Raw genomic sequence first — 19,089 nt, forward strand, 5'->3', positions numbered from 1 at the left:
CACGGGCGGGGAGACACTCATCTCCTCCTCGCTCCAGCGTGCGCTCCACTGACATCACTTCCTGCAACGCTGCAGGAAGTGACGTCAGTGGAACGCACGCTGGGAAGAGGTGAGTGTCCTCCCCGCCCATGCCTCTTACATATACGGCTGCGTCTATTTAGGCTGGAGGGGAGCGGAGGACGGGGGACCCAGGCGAGGGAGGGGGGGGTCCGACCCCCCTCCCCGCCACTGGCCCAATACCCCCGTCCTGCCAGCTACCCCTCCAGCTCGGCGGCCCCCCAGAGCGGCCCCCCCCCCCGAGGGGGGGGAGGGGCGGCGGTGGCAATTTTTTTAAAAAAAATTGCCTCAGGCGGCAAAAAGTCTAGGGCCGGCCCTGACTATCACTATGGTAGGATTAGATTGTGAGCTTCTCCGAGTATGATCAGTAACATGACTATGTACTCGGTAAAAAGCCTTGTGGAAGATATCAGTGCCACATGTACAGAATAATATTGGTATGGTAGTTGTTTTTTTTTAAACTATTTACATTTTTACAAATTTTCACCTGTGACAGTGAGAATGAGAAGTAATAATTGTTTAAATTCCAGTCATGTATGAGACATCATGAAGTAAAACACTGATGCAGGTCAATAGTAAATACGAAGATGACCAGCACAGCTCATCAGATCTGGAAGTCCAACATGGGAGATAAAATTCAGAATATCTCAGCTGAACTTTTATTAGTTTTCTAGTTTAAACTGTTTTTATTGTTGTTATTTTTTGTTCTATGATTTTCTTCCTTTTTTGTTGTCTTTCTTATGATTTGGTTTCATCTCTTACTGTAAAGATAAGCCACGCAAAGCCCACAGGGACCAGACAGAAAGACCACATATGACTCCTTAAGCCACCAGCTGGACATCGCTGTTGTAGGTAGAGATATTTATCCTTATTGTACATTAACACAATTTTTCTGGTGCAATGAAGCATGAGATATGTATCTTCAGCCTTAGGATGCTCCAGAATTCCTGTCACCCTATCGAGTTTCTATTTTCCTCTCTTGTGCAACTGCTGGCTCAAATTGCCTGACGTGGTGGAAAGGATACATTCAACGAGTCTCGGCACACTTAGCAACTGGGATGGGATGGAATGTAGACGCATTGTAAAAATACGCAGCCCTGATGACATGCGTTTCAATGGTATTATCCTTAATGGGTCACGTGTTGAAAGATGCACCATATGGTTTGAAAACTTTAATCTTTTCTACCTTCTCCAAGTAAATAAGTCCTCCTCTGTCTGACAGTCATAAATTACGCTAGGGAGTCAGAATCAAAGGAGACCGAAAAAGGACAAGAATAGCTTACTGTACTTGTACAGGCTGATGAACAAGGCTCAGTAATGACTTTCCATTCATTTAAAAGAGACTTTCAGATTTTTTTTGAACTTCAAAAACCTTTTTATATCAAATATTGAACTTTGGAAGTTTCCAAGTATCTTGAAAAGTAGTGGCGTCTGTGTTGCCAAATGCCAAATAGTCACTAACTTGTCACTTGTTACCTCTGATGATTTTACGAGTGGGTGATTGTGGGGTCAGGGTGTTTTTAAAGTATATTTTTTCTCAGATATGCTCTGTTTACTTCATGCAGTTATGAGGGAAAAATAAGTCAAATATCTTTGGCAAATTGTCTGAATTGTCTGAAAGCTTCAAATGACAAAAATGCATTCTAAAAACAGTAGTATAGGTAATATAATAGGGTTTGCATTGTTGTATATTATTTAGTTAGCTAGCTATGGATTTAGCTTGTTTGTTATGTTTAAAGGGAACCAGAAGTAAGAAGTATATGGAGGCTGTCATATTTTATTTTAAACAATACCTGTTGCCTGGCTGTCCCTATATGGTATATATGGCTGCACTAGTGGCAGAATTACACCGAACATTTATATTGCGCTTTTCTCCTGGAGGACTCAAAGTACCAAAGCTGTAGCCACTGGCACACACTCTATAGGCAGTAGCAGTGTTAGGGAGTCTTGCCCAAGGTCTCCTAATGAAAAGGTGCTGGCTTACTGAGCCGGAAGAGCCAAGATTCAAACCCTGGTTGTCTGTGTCAGAGGCGGAGCTCTTATCCATTACACTATCCAGCCATAACACCAGAAACACCAGAAACACCAGAAACATCAGAAACACCAGAAACAAGGATGCAGCTAATCTTGTCAGATCTGACAATAATGTCAGAAACACCCGATCTGCTGCATGCTTGTTCAGGGTCTGTATCTAAAGGTATTAGAAGCGGATGATCAGCAGGACAGCCAGGCAACTGGAATTGCTTAAAAGGAAATAAATATGGCAGCCTCCAAATACCTCTCACTTAAAGTTCCCGTTAAAGGTGTCCATTAACAATACAATTCCATGGATGATCGGTTGTTTCCGATCACTGTGGAAGTCAATCGGAAACAATCTATCAAGCTCAATAACAGCCAAAAACCTGCTAACCAATCCGATCAGATTGATGGGATCAATCCAAAAATTGTATCCATTTCATTAATCTAGTCTAATTGGTTAGTGCGTTTTTGGTCATTAGTGGGCAGGACCAATTGTTTCCGATTATGTTTAATAAACAATGCATGCATCGTATTTAGGGTTGTATTCACTGAACGTTGGTAACGTTGCTGTGCGAAGGTAGGGTGTGGTAATTTTACTCGTATTTCCAACAGGTAGGTAGCATGCGTTGTGCTTACAAACATCCACCCCCTAACCACTCTATTGTGGCATTCTAAAACACCTGAAACAATCCTTAAAGGACAACCGAGGTGACATGTGACATAATGAGATAGACATGTGTATGTACAATGCATAGCTCCCAACTGTCCCTCTTTTGGAGGGACAGTCCCTCTTTGGGAGCCCTGTCCCTCTGTCCCTCTTTCCTCCTCATTGTCCCTCTTTCAGGACTTTGGTCCTCTTTCTATGTAAATATATATATTTATCTACTAAAAATGTGTTTGATTGACTCTAAACTTTATTCCCATCCTTTAAATTGATATATTACTAATTTTAAAATGTTAAAAAGAAAGGAAAACGAACCAGGATAGAAAGGATCAGTGTGGTTTGAATTATAAAACATATTTTTTTTAGGAAATCTTTATGGTATGCGTGACTGGGGTGTGATCAGGGGTGTGGCAAGGGTGTGGCCTAAGTGTCCCTCTTTCTCATCTCAAAAAGTTGGGAGGTATAACAATGTCAAGCACACAAATAACTAGGCTGTGTTCCTTTTTTTCTTTCTCTGCCTGAAAGAGTTAAACATTAGGTACCCTCACTGATAAGTAATTACAACCATAAAACAATTTCCTGTCAGTAATAGAGATGTCGCGAACCTCCGATTTTCGGTTCGTGAACCCCATTCGCAAACTTCCGCAGAAGGTTCGGTTCGCGCAAAAGTTCACGAACCGCAATAGACTTCAATGGGGAGGCGAACTTTGAAAACTAGAAACACTTATGCTGGCCAGAAAAGTGATGGAAAACATGTTTCAAGGGGTCTAACACCTGGACCCCCAGGTGGCGGAGTGGGGTAGACACCAAAAGTCCCAGGGGAAAATCTGGATTTGACGCAAAGCAGCGTTTTAAGGGCTGAAATCACATTGAATGCTAAATTGCAGGCAGTGGCGTAGCTAAGGAGCTATGGGCCCCGATGCAAGGTTTACATGGGGTCCCCCAAGCGCTCCATACATAACAATTGATACGGCACACCAAAACCTGCCAAGGACAGCCAAAGTGTCAGAGGTGCAAGAAGGGGATGGGGAGCAGTTTGTTAATGATAACTACTAATAAAAGCATCTATAGAAGTGATTATTACCAGCATAGGATCAATAGAGAGCTAATACTGTGGTTGAGGGAGGGCCCTTCAGGGCCCCTCTGGCCCAAGGGCCCCGATGCGGTCGCTACCTCTGCACTAGTGTTGGGCGAACACCTAGATGTTCGGGTTCGCGAACGTTCGCCGAACATCGCCGCGATGTTCGGGTGTTCGCGCCGAACTCCGAACATAATGGAAGTCAATGGGGACCCGAACTTTCGTGCTTTGTAAAGCTTCCTTACATGCTACATACCCCAAATTAGCAGGGTATGTGCACCTTGGGAGTGGGTACAAGAGGAAAAAAAAATATTTGAAAAAGAGCTTATAGTTTTTGAGAAAATTGATTGTAAAGTTTAAAAGGAAAAACTGTCTTTTAAATGTGGAAAATGTCATGTTTCTTTGCACAGGTAACATGCTTTTTGCCGCCATGCAGTCATAAATGTAATACAGATGAGAGGTTCAATAAACAGGGACCGGCAACGCTAACCCAGCAGCAGCAGCAGCACACGTGATGGAACAGGAGGAGGCGCAGGAGGAGAAGGCCACGCTTTGAGACACAACAACCCAGGCCTTGCATGAGGACAAGAAGCGTGCGGATAGCATGCTTTGTACCGCCATGCAGTCATAAATGTAATAAAGATAAGAGGTTCCATAAACAGGGACCGGCAACGCTACCCCAGCAGCAGCAGCACACGTGATGGAACAGGAGGAGGCGCAGGAGGAGAAGGCCACGCTTTGAGACACAACAACCCAGGCCTTGCATGAGGACAAGAAGCGTGCGGATAGCTTGCTTTGTACCGTCATGCAGTCATAAATGTAATAAAGATAAGTGGTTCAATAAACAGGGACCACGCGGCAACGCTACCCCAGCAGCAGCAGCAGCAGCAGATGTGATGGAACAGGAGGAGGCGCAGGAGGAGAAGGCCACGCTTTTTGAGACACAACAACCCAGGCCTTGCATGAGGACAAGAAGCGTGCGGATAGCATGCTTTGTACCGCCATGCAGTCATAAATGTAATAAAGATAAGAGGTTCCATAAACAGGGACCGGCAACGCTAACCCAGCAGAAGCAGCACACGTGATGGAACAGGAGGAGGCGCAGGAGGAGAAGGCCACGCTTTGAGACACAACAACCCAGGCCTTGCATGAGGACAAGAAGCGTGCGGATAGCTTGCTTTGTACCGCCATGCAGTCATAAATGTAATAAAGATAAGTGGTTCAATAAACAGGGACCACGCGGCAACGCTACCCCAGCAGCAGCAGCAGCAGCAGACGTGATGGAACAGGAGGAGGCGCAGGAGGAGAAGGCCACGCTTTTTGAGACACAACAACCCAGGCCTTGCATGAGGACAAGAAGCGTGCGGATAGCTTGCTTTGTACCGCCATGCAGTCATAAATGTAATAAAGATAAGTGGTTCAATAAACAGGGACCACGCGGCAACGCTAACCCAGCAGCAGCAGACGTGATGGAACAGGAGGAAGCGCAGGAGGAGAAGGCCACGCTTTGTGAGACACAACAACCCAGGCCTTGCATGAGGACAAAAAGCGTGCGGATAGCATGCTTTGTACCGCCATGCAGTCATAAATGTAATAAAGATAAGTGGTTCAATAAACAGGGACCACGCGGCAACGCTAACCCAGCAGCAGCAGACGTGATGGAACAGGAGCAGGCGCAGGAGGAGAAGGCCATGCTTTTTGAGACACAACAACCCAGGCCTTGCATGAGGACAAAAAGCGTGCGGATATAGCAGCAATGCTTTTTGCCGTCATGCAGTCATAAATGTAATACAGATGAGAGGTTCAATAAACAGGGACCGGAAACGCTAAACCATCCCAGATGTTCATTGGTCATGTTACTTGGTTGGGGTCCTGGAGTGTTGCGTAGTCGTTTCCAATCCAGGATTGATTCATTTTAATTTGAGTCAGACGGTCTGCATTTTCTGTGGAGAGGCGGATACGCCGATCTGTGACGATGCCTCCGGCAGCACTGAAACAGCGTTCCGACATAACGCTGGCTGCCGGGCAAGCCAGCACCTCTATTGCGTACATTGCCAGTTCATGCCAGGTGTTTAGCTTCATGCCCGGTTTCAGGTCCAGCGGTGCCAGCCACAAATCCGTCTGTTCCTTTATTCCCCTCCAAATTTCCTCCCCTGTGTGCTGCTTATCCCCAAGGCAGATCAGCTTCAGCAACGCTTGCTGACGCATGCCAACAGCTGTGCTGCACTGCTTCCACGATCCTACTGCTGCTGGTGCTGGGTTAGCGTTTCCGGATGAGGTACAGCTTTGAGATGCGTTGGAGGAGAAGGAGTCAGAGAGGTAGGTGCTGCTGTTGTTATCCAGTGGGAGGGACGGCGGTGCAGCTGTTTGCGGCGTGGGCAACACCCGCGCCGTAGCAGGTGAGGAATCGCTGCCAGGCTCCACAAGGTTCACCCAGTGCGCGGTAAGGGAGATGTATCGACCCTGGCCGAACGCACTTGTCCAGGTGTCAGTGGTGAGGTGAACCTTGCAGGCAACGGCATTCTTCAAGCTTCGGGTTATTTTGCTGACCACGTGCTCATGCAACTCAGGCACTGCAGAGCGCGCAAAGTGGTAGCGGCTGGGAACCACGTAACGTGAGATGGCCACTGACATCATGCCCTTGAAGCTGTTTGTCTCCACCACTCGATATGGCAGCATTTCGCAGGCCAGAAGCTTGGCTATGCTGGCTGTTACTGCCACGGCCCGGGGGTCATTTGCTGGCAATTTCCTCTTGCGCTCAAACATCTCCGAGACAGACAACTGAACCGTAGGGCTGCACACCGAAGGGCTGTTGGTTGTTGTGTTTGATGAACACTGGGAGACCTCAAGAGCACTACTCCGGAAAGTGACAGTGTCAGCGTCGTCTGATGTTTGTGAATGTTGTGAACCACGCAATGGCTGGGCTACTGCTGCTGCTGAGGCGGGTCTGGTGGTGAGTCTGGTGAACCCAAGGGAGGCAGTGTTGCTGGTGGTACCCTGTCCTGCCACGTTTGCCCACAGAGTGGGATGTTTGGATAGCATGTGGCGGCTCATGCTGGTGGTGGAGAGGTTGTTAATACTTTTCCCCCTGCTCAGGCGGGTCTTGCACACCTTGCAAATCGCCATGGTAACATCCTCAGTGCAGTCTTCAAAGAAAGCCCAGACTTTAGAGCACCTGCCTTGCTGGCGATTTCTGTTTGCGCCTCTTTTGCCTCTCACTTGAACTTCCACGCTTGTGGTGCCTGAAATTGCGCGCCGCCTACCTTGTGGCACAAGGCGAACTCGTGCAGCAGTGGGTTCTTCAACAGACTCATCTGTGCTGCTGCTACGACGGCGATATTCTCGTTCACAAACAAAATCTGGGTCTATGTCCACATTGTCCATACCCTCCTCTTCCATCTCCTCAAACTCGTCATATGTCATTGTGGGGGGCCGCCGCCGTGGAGTAGAGCTCCCCAGAACAACCTCTGCGCAGCTCACTTCAACGTCGTCTGGTTATCTGGCAGTTGTGTGCGTGGTGTCGCTGCCGGTTGTGTCAGCTTTGTGCCCACTGGCTCCTTGTAACTGGCTGAGGACTCGGACCTCGTGCGTGATGTGCTGGTGCTGCTTAACCCACTGCTGGACGCTTGAGAGGTCATCCAAGTAATTATCTGGTACTGTTCTTTTGGATCTGTGAGGGTGGTTGTCCTGGACAACATGGGCGGTATTGAGTGGGTTTTCTTGGGTGCTCCCCTGTGGCCTGTACGTGAACTGTCAGGGGAAACACCTCTTCCCTTGCCCCTCCCTCTTTCACCGGATTTCTTCCTCATTTCACTTATCCTTAAAGTACACGCTGACTGGCAGCAGTACAGTGGCAGTACAGAAATGCTATACAGTGGTGGGTGAGCGGTGTACCACTATTGCCAGCAGCGACACAGAGCACAATGCTATACAGTGGCGGGTGAGCGGTGTACTACTGTTCCCAGCAGACACAGAGTGGCAGTAAACACAATGCTATATAGTGTGGCTGAGCCGTGTACACAGAGTGGCAGTAAACACAATGCTATATAGTCTGCTATATAGTCACCCCGAACGGGGTGATGTTCTGCAGAACCCGAACAGTGGCGAACACTGTTCGCCCAACACTACTGGGAACGCAGATTTTAGTACCTAAACACACGATACAACATGTTTTCCGGGGTCGGACTCTGAGGCACATACAGATGGTCCCGATCATCATCCTCATCATACAACTCTTCTCCTGAGTCTGACCCACCCACCACCTCTGCCACCCCAACATCCCCAGACACAGACCCCTCATCGTCCTCAACATTAACTTGGGATGCTGGCCTGAGCCAGACCTCCTCCTCCACATCAGGCCCCATCATCTCCTCAATGGCAGCCCTCATTAATCGCTCTGGCGACGGACCGATGGACACAACGTTCTCCTCCGGGGAGGGCTGCTGCTGACCACTGGCTGCTGGGGTGGATGTTATAGCTTGCGTGGGGCGTTGGCTGTTGCTGTTGTTGGGAGTGCTGCTCACAGCGGAGGTCTCTGAGGAACTCATGGTGAGCTCATATAGTGGTTGGCGGTGAGTGGAGTATTACTGATCCCAGCAATATACACACTGACTGGCAGAGTACGCAATGCTATATAGTGTGGCTGAGCGGTGTACACAGAGTGGCAGTAAACAATGCTATATAGTCTGGCTGAGCGGTGTACACAGAGTGGCAATAAACAATGCTATATAGTGTGGCTGAGCCGTGTACACAGAGTGGCAGTAAACAATGCTATATAGTGTGGCTGAGCGGTGTACACAGAGTGGCAATAAACAATGCTATATAGTGTGGCTGAGCGGTGTACACAGAGTGGCAGTAAACAATGCTATATAGTCTGGCTGAGCGGTGTACACAGAGTGGCAATAAACAATGCTATATAGTGTGGCTGAGCGGTGTACACAGAGTGGCAGTACACACAATGCTATATAGTGTGGCTGAGCGGTGTACACAGAGTGGCAATAAACAATGCTATATAGTGTGGCTGAGCGGTGTACACAGAGTGGCAGTAAACAATGCTATATAGTCTGGCTGAGCGGTGTACACAGAGTGGCAGTACACACAATGCTATATAGTCTGGCTGAGCGGTGTACACAGAGTGGCAGTAGACACAATGCTATATAGTGTGGCTGAGCAGTGTACACAGAGTGGCATTAAACAATGCTATATAGTGTGGCTGAGCGGTGTACACAGAGTGGCAGTAAACAATGCTATATAGTGTGGCTGAGCGGTGTACACAGAGTGGCAGTACACACAATGCTATATAGTGTGGCTGAGCGGTGTACACAGAGTGGCAATAAACAATGCTATATAGTGTGGCTGAGCGGTGTACACAGAGTGGCAGTAAACAATGCTATATAGTCTGGCTGAGCGGTGTACACAGAGTGGCAATAAACAATGCTATATAGTGTGGCTGAGCGGTGTACACAGAGTGGCAGTACACACAATGCTATATAGTGTGGCTGAGCGGTGTACACAGAGTGGCAATAAACAATGCTATATAGTGTGGCTGAGCGGTGTACACAGAGTGGCAGTAAACAATGCTATATAGTCTGGCTGAGCGGTGTACACAGAGTGGCAGTACACACAATGCTATATAGTCTGGCTGAGCGGTGTACACAGAGTGGCAGTAGACACAATGCTATATAGTGTGGCTGAGCGGTGTACACAGAGTGGCATTAAACAATGCTATATAGTGTGGCTGAGCGGTGTACACAGAGTGGCATTAAACAATGCTATATAGTGTGGCTGAGCGGTGTACACAGAGTGGCAGTAAACAATGCTATATAGTCTGGCTGAGCGGTGTACACAAAGTGGCAATAAACAATGCTATATAGTGTGGCTGAGCGGTGTACACAGAGTGGCAGTACACACAATGCTATATAGTGTGGCTGAGCGGTGTACACAGAGTGGCAATAAACAATGCTATATAGTGTGGCTGAGCGGTGTACACAGAGTGGCAGTAAACAATGCTATATAGTCTGGCTGAGCGGTGTACACAGAGTGGCAATAAACAATGCTATATAGTGTGGCTGAGCGGTGTACACAGAGTGGCAGTACACACAATGCTATATAGTGTGGCTGAGCGGTGTACACAGAGTGGCAATAAACAATGCTATATAGTGTGGCTGAGCGGTGTACACAGAGTGGCAGTAAACAATGCTATATAGTCTGGCTGAGCGGTGTACACAGAGTGGCAGTACACACAATGCTATATAGTCTGGCTGAGCGGTGTACACAGAGTGGCAGTACACACAATGCTAAATAGTCTGGCTGAGCGGTGTACACAGAGTGGCAGTACACACAATGCTATATAGTCTGGCTGAGCAGTGTACACAGAGTGGCAGTACGCACAATGCTATATAGTCTGGCTGAGCCGTGTACACAGAGTGGCAGTACACACAATGCTATATAGTCTGGCTGAGCGGTGTACACAGAGTGGCAGTACACACAATGCTATATAGTGTGGCTGAGCGAGGTACACAGTGGCAGTACACACAATGCTATATAGTCTGGCTGAGCGGTGTACACAGAGTGGCAGTAAACACAATGCTATATATAGCGTGGCTGAGTGAGGTACACAGTGGCAGTACACACAATGCTATATAGTCTGGCTGAGCGGTGTACACAGAGTGGCAGTAAACAATGCTATATATAGTGTGGCTGAGCGAGGTACACAGTGGCAGTAAACAATGCTATATATAGTGTGGCTGAGCGAGCGGTGTACTACTGTTCCCAGCAGCGACACACAATGACTGGGGGGGACCCTGGCTAGCGTGGCTGGAGAGCGAACTACCCTGCCTGCCTACCCAAAGCTAAACCCACAGAGAAATGGCGGAGATATGACGTGGTTCGGGTATTTATTTACCCGAGCCACGTGACCGTTCGGCCAATCAGAGCGTGTTCGGGTCCGAACCACGTGACCCGTTCGGCCAATCACAGCGCTAGCCGAACGTTCGGGGAACGTTCGGCCATGCGCTCTTAGTTCGGCCATGCGGCCGAACGGTTTGGCCGAGCACCATCAGGTGTTCGGCCGAACTCGAACATCACCCGAACAGGGTGATGTTCTGCAGAACCCGAACAGTGGCGAACACTGTTCGCCCAACACTACTCTGCACCCCCTATTGCTACGCCCCTGATTGCAGGCCTAAAGTGCTTTCAAACATCTTGCATGTGTATACATCAATCAGGGAGTGTAATTAGAGTACTGCTTCACACTGACACACCAAACTCACTGTGTAACGCACCGCAAACAGCTGTTTGTGTAGTGCGCAACATGGCCAGAGTGCAGGCCGTGGCGGGCTGTGGTAGCTCAATGATAGAACAACAGTGACTGTCCAGCTGATCAAATTTGCTCTGTCCACAATGAAGCAACAACCTTATTATCTTCTTGTATGTAGGTAGGCATAGGTAGGAGTCCCAGTATAGGTAGGTAGGCATATGTAGGTGTCCCAGTATAGGTAGGTAGGCATAGGTAGGTGTCCCAGTATAGGTAGATAGGCATAGGTAGGTGCCTCAGTAGTGAGCTAGGCATAGGTAGGAGACCCAGTATAGGTAGGTAGACATAGGTAGGTGTCCCAGTAGTTAGCTAGGCATAGGTAGGAGTCCCAGTATAGGTAGGTAGGCATAGATAGGTGCCCCAGTATAGGTAGGTAGGCATAGGTAGGTGTCCCAGTATAGGTAGATAGGCATAGGTAGGTGCCTCAGTAGTTAGCTAGGCATAGGTAGGAGACCCAGTATATGTAGGTGTCCCAGTATAGTCAGGTAGGCATAGGTAGGCGTCCCAGTATAGGTAGATGGGCATAGGTAGGTCCCCTAGTATAGGTAGCTAGGTAGGTAGGTGTCCCCTTATAGGTAGGTAGGCATAAGTAGGTGCCTCAGTAGTTAGCTAGGCATAGGTAGGAGTCCCAGTATAGGTAGGTAGGCATAGGTAGGTCCCCTAGTATAGGTAGGTAGGTGTCCCTGTATAGGTAAGTAGGTGCCCCAGTAGTTAGGTAGGCATGGGTAGGTGTCCCAGTATAGGTAGGTAGGCAGGGCCTGGCTGGCACAGTAACAACAATTACCAAGGTCCAGCTGCAACAGATAGGGCTGTATAATGCAGTGTCAGTGAGCAACACACACACAAAAACACATCAGGAGAACATTAGCTCTCAAAAGAGCTGTTGGGGGGTGCTATTTTAGCAATAACAATAAGCCAGGAGCAAGCTAACAAGCCAAGAGCCTAACTAATCTTTCCCTATGAGAGAGTCTGATGCAGCTGTCCCTTCACTAATAACTGCTGGCACATGAGTGAGTGTAATGGCCGGCTGCCTTTTATAAGGGGAAGGGGGAGTGGCTCCAGGACTGAGTGTAGCCTGATTGGCTACAATGTGCCTGCTGACTGTGATGTAGAGGGTCAAAGTTGACCCTAATGGAGCATTATGGGGCGAATCGAACTTCCGCAAAAGTTCGCCTTTGCAGGCGAACGTGAACCACCCAAAGTTCGCCTGGAACCCTTCGCCGGCGAACCGTTCGGGCCATCTCGTTAGTAAATGGCTTCTGAGAACAGGAAAGAGATTAAAAAAAAGCCAATAATTCATAGATTTGAGCTCTTGCATACTTCAATGAAGGTGTCATTGAGCAGAGACAATGAATCAGTAAAAACTTAAAAACTAGATTTAAATATAAAATAAAACTGTGGGGTATCTAAAAAAGTCATTTTTAGAAGGAGGATGGATGCAATTGTTTTTTCTTGGGGTGGGACTTCGAATCCGGCGAATCCACGAATCCATCGAATCTTAAGAAAGATTCGAGATTCGTGGATTCAAATCCCCATGCCATTTGCGTGCATTCGAATCCGATGAATCCGCGCAACCCGCCGCATCATTACGTCGCATTACGCGTCGCTTGTGACGTCAGCGCGACCACCTCCGACCTCGCGTTCCCGCTCGCCGCGTGATGACGTTGACGCTGCCTTGAAGAAGTCGCTCTCGCGGAGAAGACCCGGCGTGGACGTCGCAAGAGCTGAAGGCGTGGACGGACGGGCGTGGACGGACGGGCGACAGGTCAGGTACAGTATGTCGGTGGGGGGGGGTGCCCGGGGGCCCTAGAAGACTTGCTGCCTGGATGGATGAGGGGGGTGGGGGTCGGGCGGGGTCGGGTGCGGGTGGGTGCGGGCCTACGTGAGGTCGGGCGGCCTACTACCAATGGCTACCAACACTGGGGGGGACCTATGCCTGGCTACCTACACTGGGGGGGACCTATGCCTGGCTACCTACACTGGGGGGGACCTATGCCTGGCTACCTACACTGGGGGGGGACCTATGCCTGGCTACCTATACTGGGAGGGACCTATGCCTGGCTACCTATACTGGGGGGGACCTATGCCTGGCTACCTATACTGGGGGGGACCTATGCCTGGCTACCTATACTGGGGGGGACCTATGCCTGGCTACCTATACTGGGGGGGACCTATGCCTGGCTACCTATACTGGGGGGGACCTATGCCTGGCTACCTATACTGGGGGGGACCTATGCCTGGCTACCTATACTGGGGGCACCTATGCCTGGCTACCTATACTGGGGGGGACCTATGCCTGGCTACCTATACTGGGGGGACCTATGCCTGGCTACCTACACTGGGGGGGGGGACCTATGCCTGGCTACCTACACTGGGGGGACCAATGCCTGGCTACCTACACTGGGGGGACCTATGCCTGGCTACCTGTACTAGGGGGCACCTATGCCTGGCTACCTGTACTAGGGGGCACCTGTGCCTGGCTATCTATACTGGGGGCACCTATGCCTGGCTACCTATACTGGGGGGGACCTATGCCTGGCTACCTATACTGGGGGGACCTATGCCTGGCTACCTACACTGGGGGGGGGGGACCTATGCCTGGCTACCTACACTGGGGGGACCTATGCCTGGCTACCTATACTGGGGGGGACCTATGCCTGGCTACCTATACTGGGGGGGACCTATGCCTGGCTACCTATACTGGGGGGGACCTATGCCTGGCTACCTATACTGGGGGGGACCTATGCCTGGCTACCTATACTGGGGGCACCTATGCCTGGCTACCTATACTGGGGGGGACCTATGCCTGGCTACCTATACTGGGGGGGACCTATGCCTGGCTACCTATACTGGGGGGACCTATGCCTGGCTACCTACACTGGGGGGGGGGGACCTATGCCTGGCTACCTACACTGGGGGGACCAATGCCTGGCTACCTACACTGGGGGGGACCTATGCCTGGCTACCTGTACTAGGGGGCACCTATGCCTGGCTACCTGTACTAGGGGGCACCTGTGCCTGGCTATCTATACTGGGGGCACCTATGCCTGGCTACCTATACTGGGGGGGGGACCTATGCCTGGCTACCTATACTGGGGGGACCTATGCCTGGCTACCTACACTGGGGAGGGGGAACCTATGCCTGGCTACCTATACTGGGGGGGACCTATGCCTGGCTACCTATACTGGGGGGGGACCTATGCCTGGCTACCTATACTGGGGGGGACCTATGCCTGGCTACCTATACTGGGGGGGACCTATGCCTGGCTACCTATACTGGGGGGGACCTATGCCTGGCTACCTATACTGGGGGCACCTATGCCTGGCTACCTATACTGGGGGGGACCTATGCCTGGCTACCTATACTGGGGGGGACCTATGCCTGGCTACCTGTACTAGGGGGCACCTATGCCTGGCTACCTGTACTAGGGGGCACCTATGCCTGGCTACCTGTACTAGGGGGCACCTATGCCTGGCTACCTGTACTAGGGGGCACCTATGCCTGGCTACCTATACTGGGGGAACCTTTACCAGAAGCTACCTATACTGGCATTTTAATTATCATGTGCTTGTTCTTTGAGAAAAGGTTTGGTTGAACTCATATGAGCCTTTCCTACCCTTCTCCCTTTATGAATGCCTGCAGTCCAATACTCGCTGTTGCCTGAGCCTCACACAAGCTGCCGCCCGAGCCTCACACAAGCTGCCGCCCAAGACAGAGACCACCACAGACATCTTGCTACAGTAAGAAAAGTACTATACTCGCATTCTGTTTGTCTTTGAGGGGCACAATGTACTGTACCTGACTACCTATGCCTTGCTATGCTAGCTAAACTGTGGGCTCCTGAACCATAAGCTACCTATACTGGGGGCACCTATGCCTGGCTATCTGTACTGGGGGCACCTATGCCTGGCTATCTGTACTGGGGGCACCTATGCCTGGCTATCTGTACTGGGGGCACCTATGCCTGGCTATCTGTACTGGGGGCACCTATGCCTGGCTATCTGTACTGGGGGCACCTATGCCTGGCTATCTGTACTGGGGGCACCTATGCCTGGCTATCTGTACTGGGGGCAACTATGCCTGGCTATCTCTATACTGGGGGCACCTTTACCAGAAGCTACCTATACTGTCATTTCATTTGATTATCATGTGCTTGTTCTTTGAGAAAAGGTTTGGTTGAACTCATATAATGAGCCTTTCCTACCCTTCTCCCTTTATGAATGCCTGCAGTCCAAGCCCCACACAAGCCAGATACTCGCTGACGCTGTTACCTGAGCCTCACACAAGCTGCCGCCAAAGACAGAGAGACCACCACAGACAGTGTTACAGTAAGAAAACTATTATTGTTGATGATTGATTCTTTATTTGAGGGTCACTATGTACTGAAGTGGGTATTTTATTCCTAAGTGTGCTTTATACTGAGGGGGCATTACCTAGTAGTAGTAATGAGGGCATAATACAGTATATCAACTTTAAGGTGACTCTGAGGGTCCTGTATCTAGTCTACTAAGGAGACACTATTTTTCTAGAGAGCTGGCAAGCATGAGAAGAAGAGAGTAGTGACAGTGAGCAATAGTAAATGTAGGGGTACAAAAGAGAGCATTTATTTATTTATTTTTTTGTTGAACTTTCAGAGTGTGCCAATAGCACCTCATATGATGACATCTCCACCAGCATCCAGTATCTGGATCCATTTCCAAATTGCACAAGATGAAAATTATGCTAATTGCAACCTGTATTTGGCAAAGATATCAAGAGGAAAAGGGTCCCATACCACCTCAGCAATGTGGAAACATTTGAAAGCCAAGCATTTGTCTAAATTTCAGGAACTGAAAGGTACACGGTCACCATCGCCAGTATTGCCTCCAGCTTCACCATCAACCTCAAGCCCTCTGTCGGTCAGTGCAGATTTAGCAAGTGAAGACAACGACGACCCAGCCCCAGATGAAGTAGCTTCTGTTGAGAGTCCTGCATCAATGTGTAGTCCAGCTCCTAGTCCAGGACCAGCAGTGTCATCTTTTACACAAAGTCCATTCAAATTACCCCCAGTGAAACGCAAAATAGTACCACCACCTTCCAACCAATGGACTATGGCAGCTTTTCTTGATAAAACGCAAAGTTTTAAACCTGGAGACAAAAGAGCTAAAACAGTTACAAGGTTAGTTGCTGAAATGATCTGCAAAGATAACCAACCGCTATCCATAGTAGAGGATAGAGGTTTCAGAAAGTTGTTAAACCACCTAGAGCCAAGATATGTCATCCCAAGCAGGAAACACTTGGCAGAAAAGGTAATTCCACAGATGTATGAAGAGGTAAAGACAAAAGTTGAGGACCTTCTAGGAAAAACCAATTTTATTGGACTCACAACAGACATGTGGACATCTACGTCTTGTGATGACTACCTCAGTTTGACAGTACACTTCTTAGATGAAAACTTTCAGTATCATCACTTGTGCTTGGAATGTATTCCCTTTCCTGAGGTTTCACATACAGCATCTGCAATTGAAACTTTCATTACCACTACTCTGAAAGATTGGAATCTGTCACAAAAAGTTGTGTGTGTCATGAGAGACAATGGTCCTAATGTGGTAGCAGCTTTACAGCGCAGTCCATTTCACCATTTGCCTTGCCTGGCTCATACCTTCCAATTAGTTCTAAAAGATGGTTTGCTGAACAAGACTGAAATTAAAGATATTATGTCATCCTGTCGGAGCATTGTAGGACATTACAAACACTCTTCTAAAGCCATGAAAACCTTACGATCTGCTCAAGCCAAGTTAAATACAAAACCTCGTCGTCTGATACAAGACGAACCAACTAGATGGAACTCTCAGCTTCATATGCTAGCTCGTCTCATGGAACAAAAGCAAGCTGTTTTACTGTCTGCTTCAGACCTAAATTTTCAGGTAGATCTTACTGCTCGGCAGTGGACAGTTATAGAAGAAGTGATAAGAATTCTAGATGTCTTTGATAAAGCAACTTTTGTGGCCAGTTCAAGCCAAGTCACAATATCTGAAATAATACCTTTAGTGAATAGTACTATTCGTGCATTGCAGACCTTCAAATCCAGTGTTGGTTCTGTACAGGGATTTCACAATGATTTGCTCGCATCTATGAGAAGGCGCTATCACTCTGTTGAGTCAGAAAAATGCTATGCTCTTGCTACCCTACTGGATCCCCGATTCAAGGGAAATGTTTTTTTTAACAGAGAAAATCTGGATGCAGCTAAATCAACGTTGGCCATTGAAATTACTGATTTGAGTATGCAAGTCGAGGATGCTGATCTTTGTACATCAACACAAGGACTAGTAAGAGACACCAGTCAAACATCAACAGAACAACAAGGAGGTCATAGTATGTGGAGCTACTACTCTCAACTGAAGGTACAATCTTCCAAAAGCAGTGAGCAGAGTTGCCGTCTATCCCCGGAGGAAGAAATTAATGCCTACCTAGCAGAACCACTGCTTCAACCATCCTCTGATATTTTCAAATACTGGAAGGAAAACAAAAAATATCAGAATCTGAGAAAACTCTCTAAAAAGTTCTTAATCACACCACCTTCAACTGTAATCTCAGAAAGACTATTCAGCACATCTGGCAATATAGTTGATAGAAAACGGAGTAGATTGGACCAGGGCCGGGCCGAGGCATAGGCTGGAGAGGCTCCAGCCTCAGGGCGCAATGTAGGAGGGGGCGCACAATTCATTCAGCTTTCATTCCTAATTGTGTTTGAAGCAGAAAGAAATAAGAAAAGGGGATACATGGCAGTGACTGCAAACCAGATAACTAGATATTAAAGAGACTCTGTAACATTAAAAACATCCCCTGGGGGGTACTCACCTCGGGTGGGGGAAGCCTCCGGATCCTAATGAGGCTTCCCATGCCGTCCTCTGTCCCACGGGGGTCTCTCCGCAGCCCTCCGAACAGCCGGCGACTGTGCCGACTGTCATTTCAATATTTACCTTTGCTGGCTCCAGCGGGGGCGCTGTGGCGGCTTTCCATTCCGAACTACACGGAAATACCCGATCTCATTCGGGTCCGCTCTACTGCGCAGGCGCAGGAAACTTGCGCCTGCGCAGTAGAGCGGACCCGACGGCGATCGGGTATTTCCGTGTAGTTCGGAATGGAAAGCCGTCAGAGCGCCTGCGCAGGAGCCAGGAAGGTAAATAATGACGTCACCGCTGCCCGGACTCCACGGAGGGCTGCAGCGAGACCCCTGACGGATGGAGGACGGCGTGGGAAGCCTCATTAGGATCCGGAGGCTTCCCCCACCCGAGGTGAGTACCCCCCAGGGGATATTTTTATGTTACAGTTCCTCTTTAAGGTGTTGGGGAGGTTTTGGGCCCTGTGGCGCTTCTTAGTCTAATAGCAATCAGTGTGTGAATGCTGGGGTGGCAGGGATGGAGGGGCACACTTTTGTGTCTCAGCCTTGGGTGCTGGAGGACCTTGTCCCAGCTCTGGATTGGACCCAGAGCGAGTTCGTATGCTAGTTTTCCTGAACAAAAATCTTCCTTGAACAGAGTTGTTTTTGGAAATATTTTTTTTCATTTAGGAACAGTTACAGTGGGTAAACAATTGTTGCCAAGATTGGAAAAAGTTGTAACTTGTTGTTATGTTGTTTGGCATTGTTCATTGAATGCACTTTATTTTAGTAAGTGTAAGAAATAGATATGAAAGAGGGTGCTATCTATGTTTAAGATTGAGGGATATGGACTCTGCCATGTTTTATCAAGCGGGTGTCTCAGGTGTCAGCTTGCAGGGGTGCTGACAACTGGCCCCCTGTTCAGCTGCAGTGTTCTGGGCCTTCTGGCCTATTATCTCACATGCTTCCGGGAGTCCAGTGATGTCAGACTTCTTGTCATCACTCAGCTCTCCCCCTAGTATTGGCATGTCTTTTTGCATTCACTGTGATGCAGGAAGAGGTGCCATGAAGTAGGGGACAACTGCGTGGTAAA

General features: G+C 48.9%; 1 protein-coding gene across 1 annotated transcript; it reads left to right on the forward strand.

Annotated features, from left to right (window-relative positions):
• Nucleotides 1–15,792: 15,792 nt before the first annotated feature.
• On the forward strand, nucleotides 15,793–17,787 carry LOC137545263 (zinc finger BED domain-containing protein 4-like). Its single transcript, XM_068266381.1, has one exon. It carries the CDS (start codon nucleotides 15,793–15,795, stop codon nucleotides 17,785–17,787), a length of 1,995 nt encoding a protein of 664 aa, XP_068122482.1.
• The last annotated feature ends 1,302 nt before the right edge of the window (nucleotides 17,788–19,089 follow it).

The sequence above is a fragment of the Hyperolius riggenbachi genome, chromosome 2 (assembly GCF_040937935.1).
Source record: "Hyperolius riggenbachi isolate aHypRig1 chromosome 2, aHypRig1.pri, whole genome shotgun sequence".
In the NCBI taxonomy this organism is placed as follows: Eukaryota; Metazoa; Chordata; class Amphibia; order Anura; family Hyperoliidae; genus Hyperolius; species Hyperolius riggenbachi.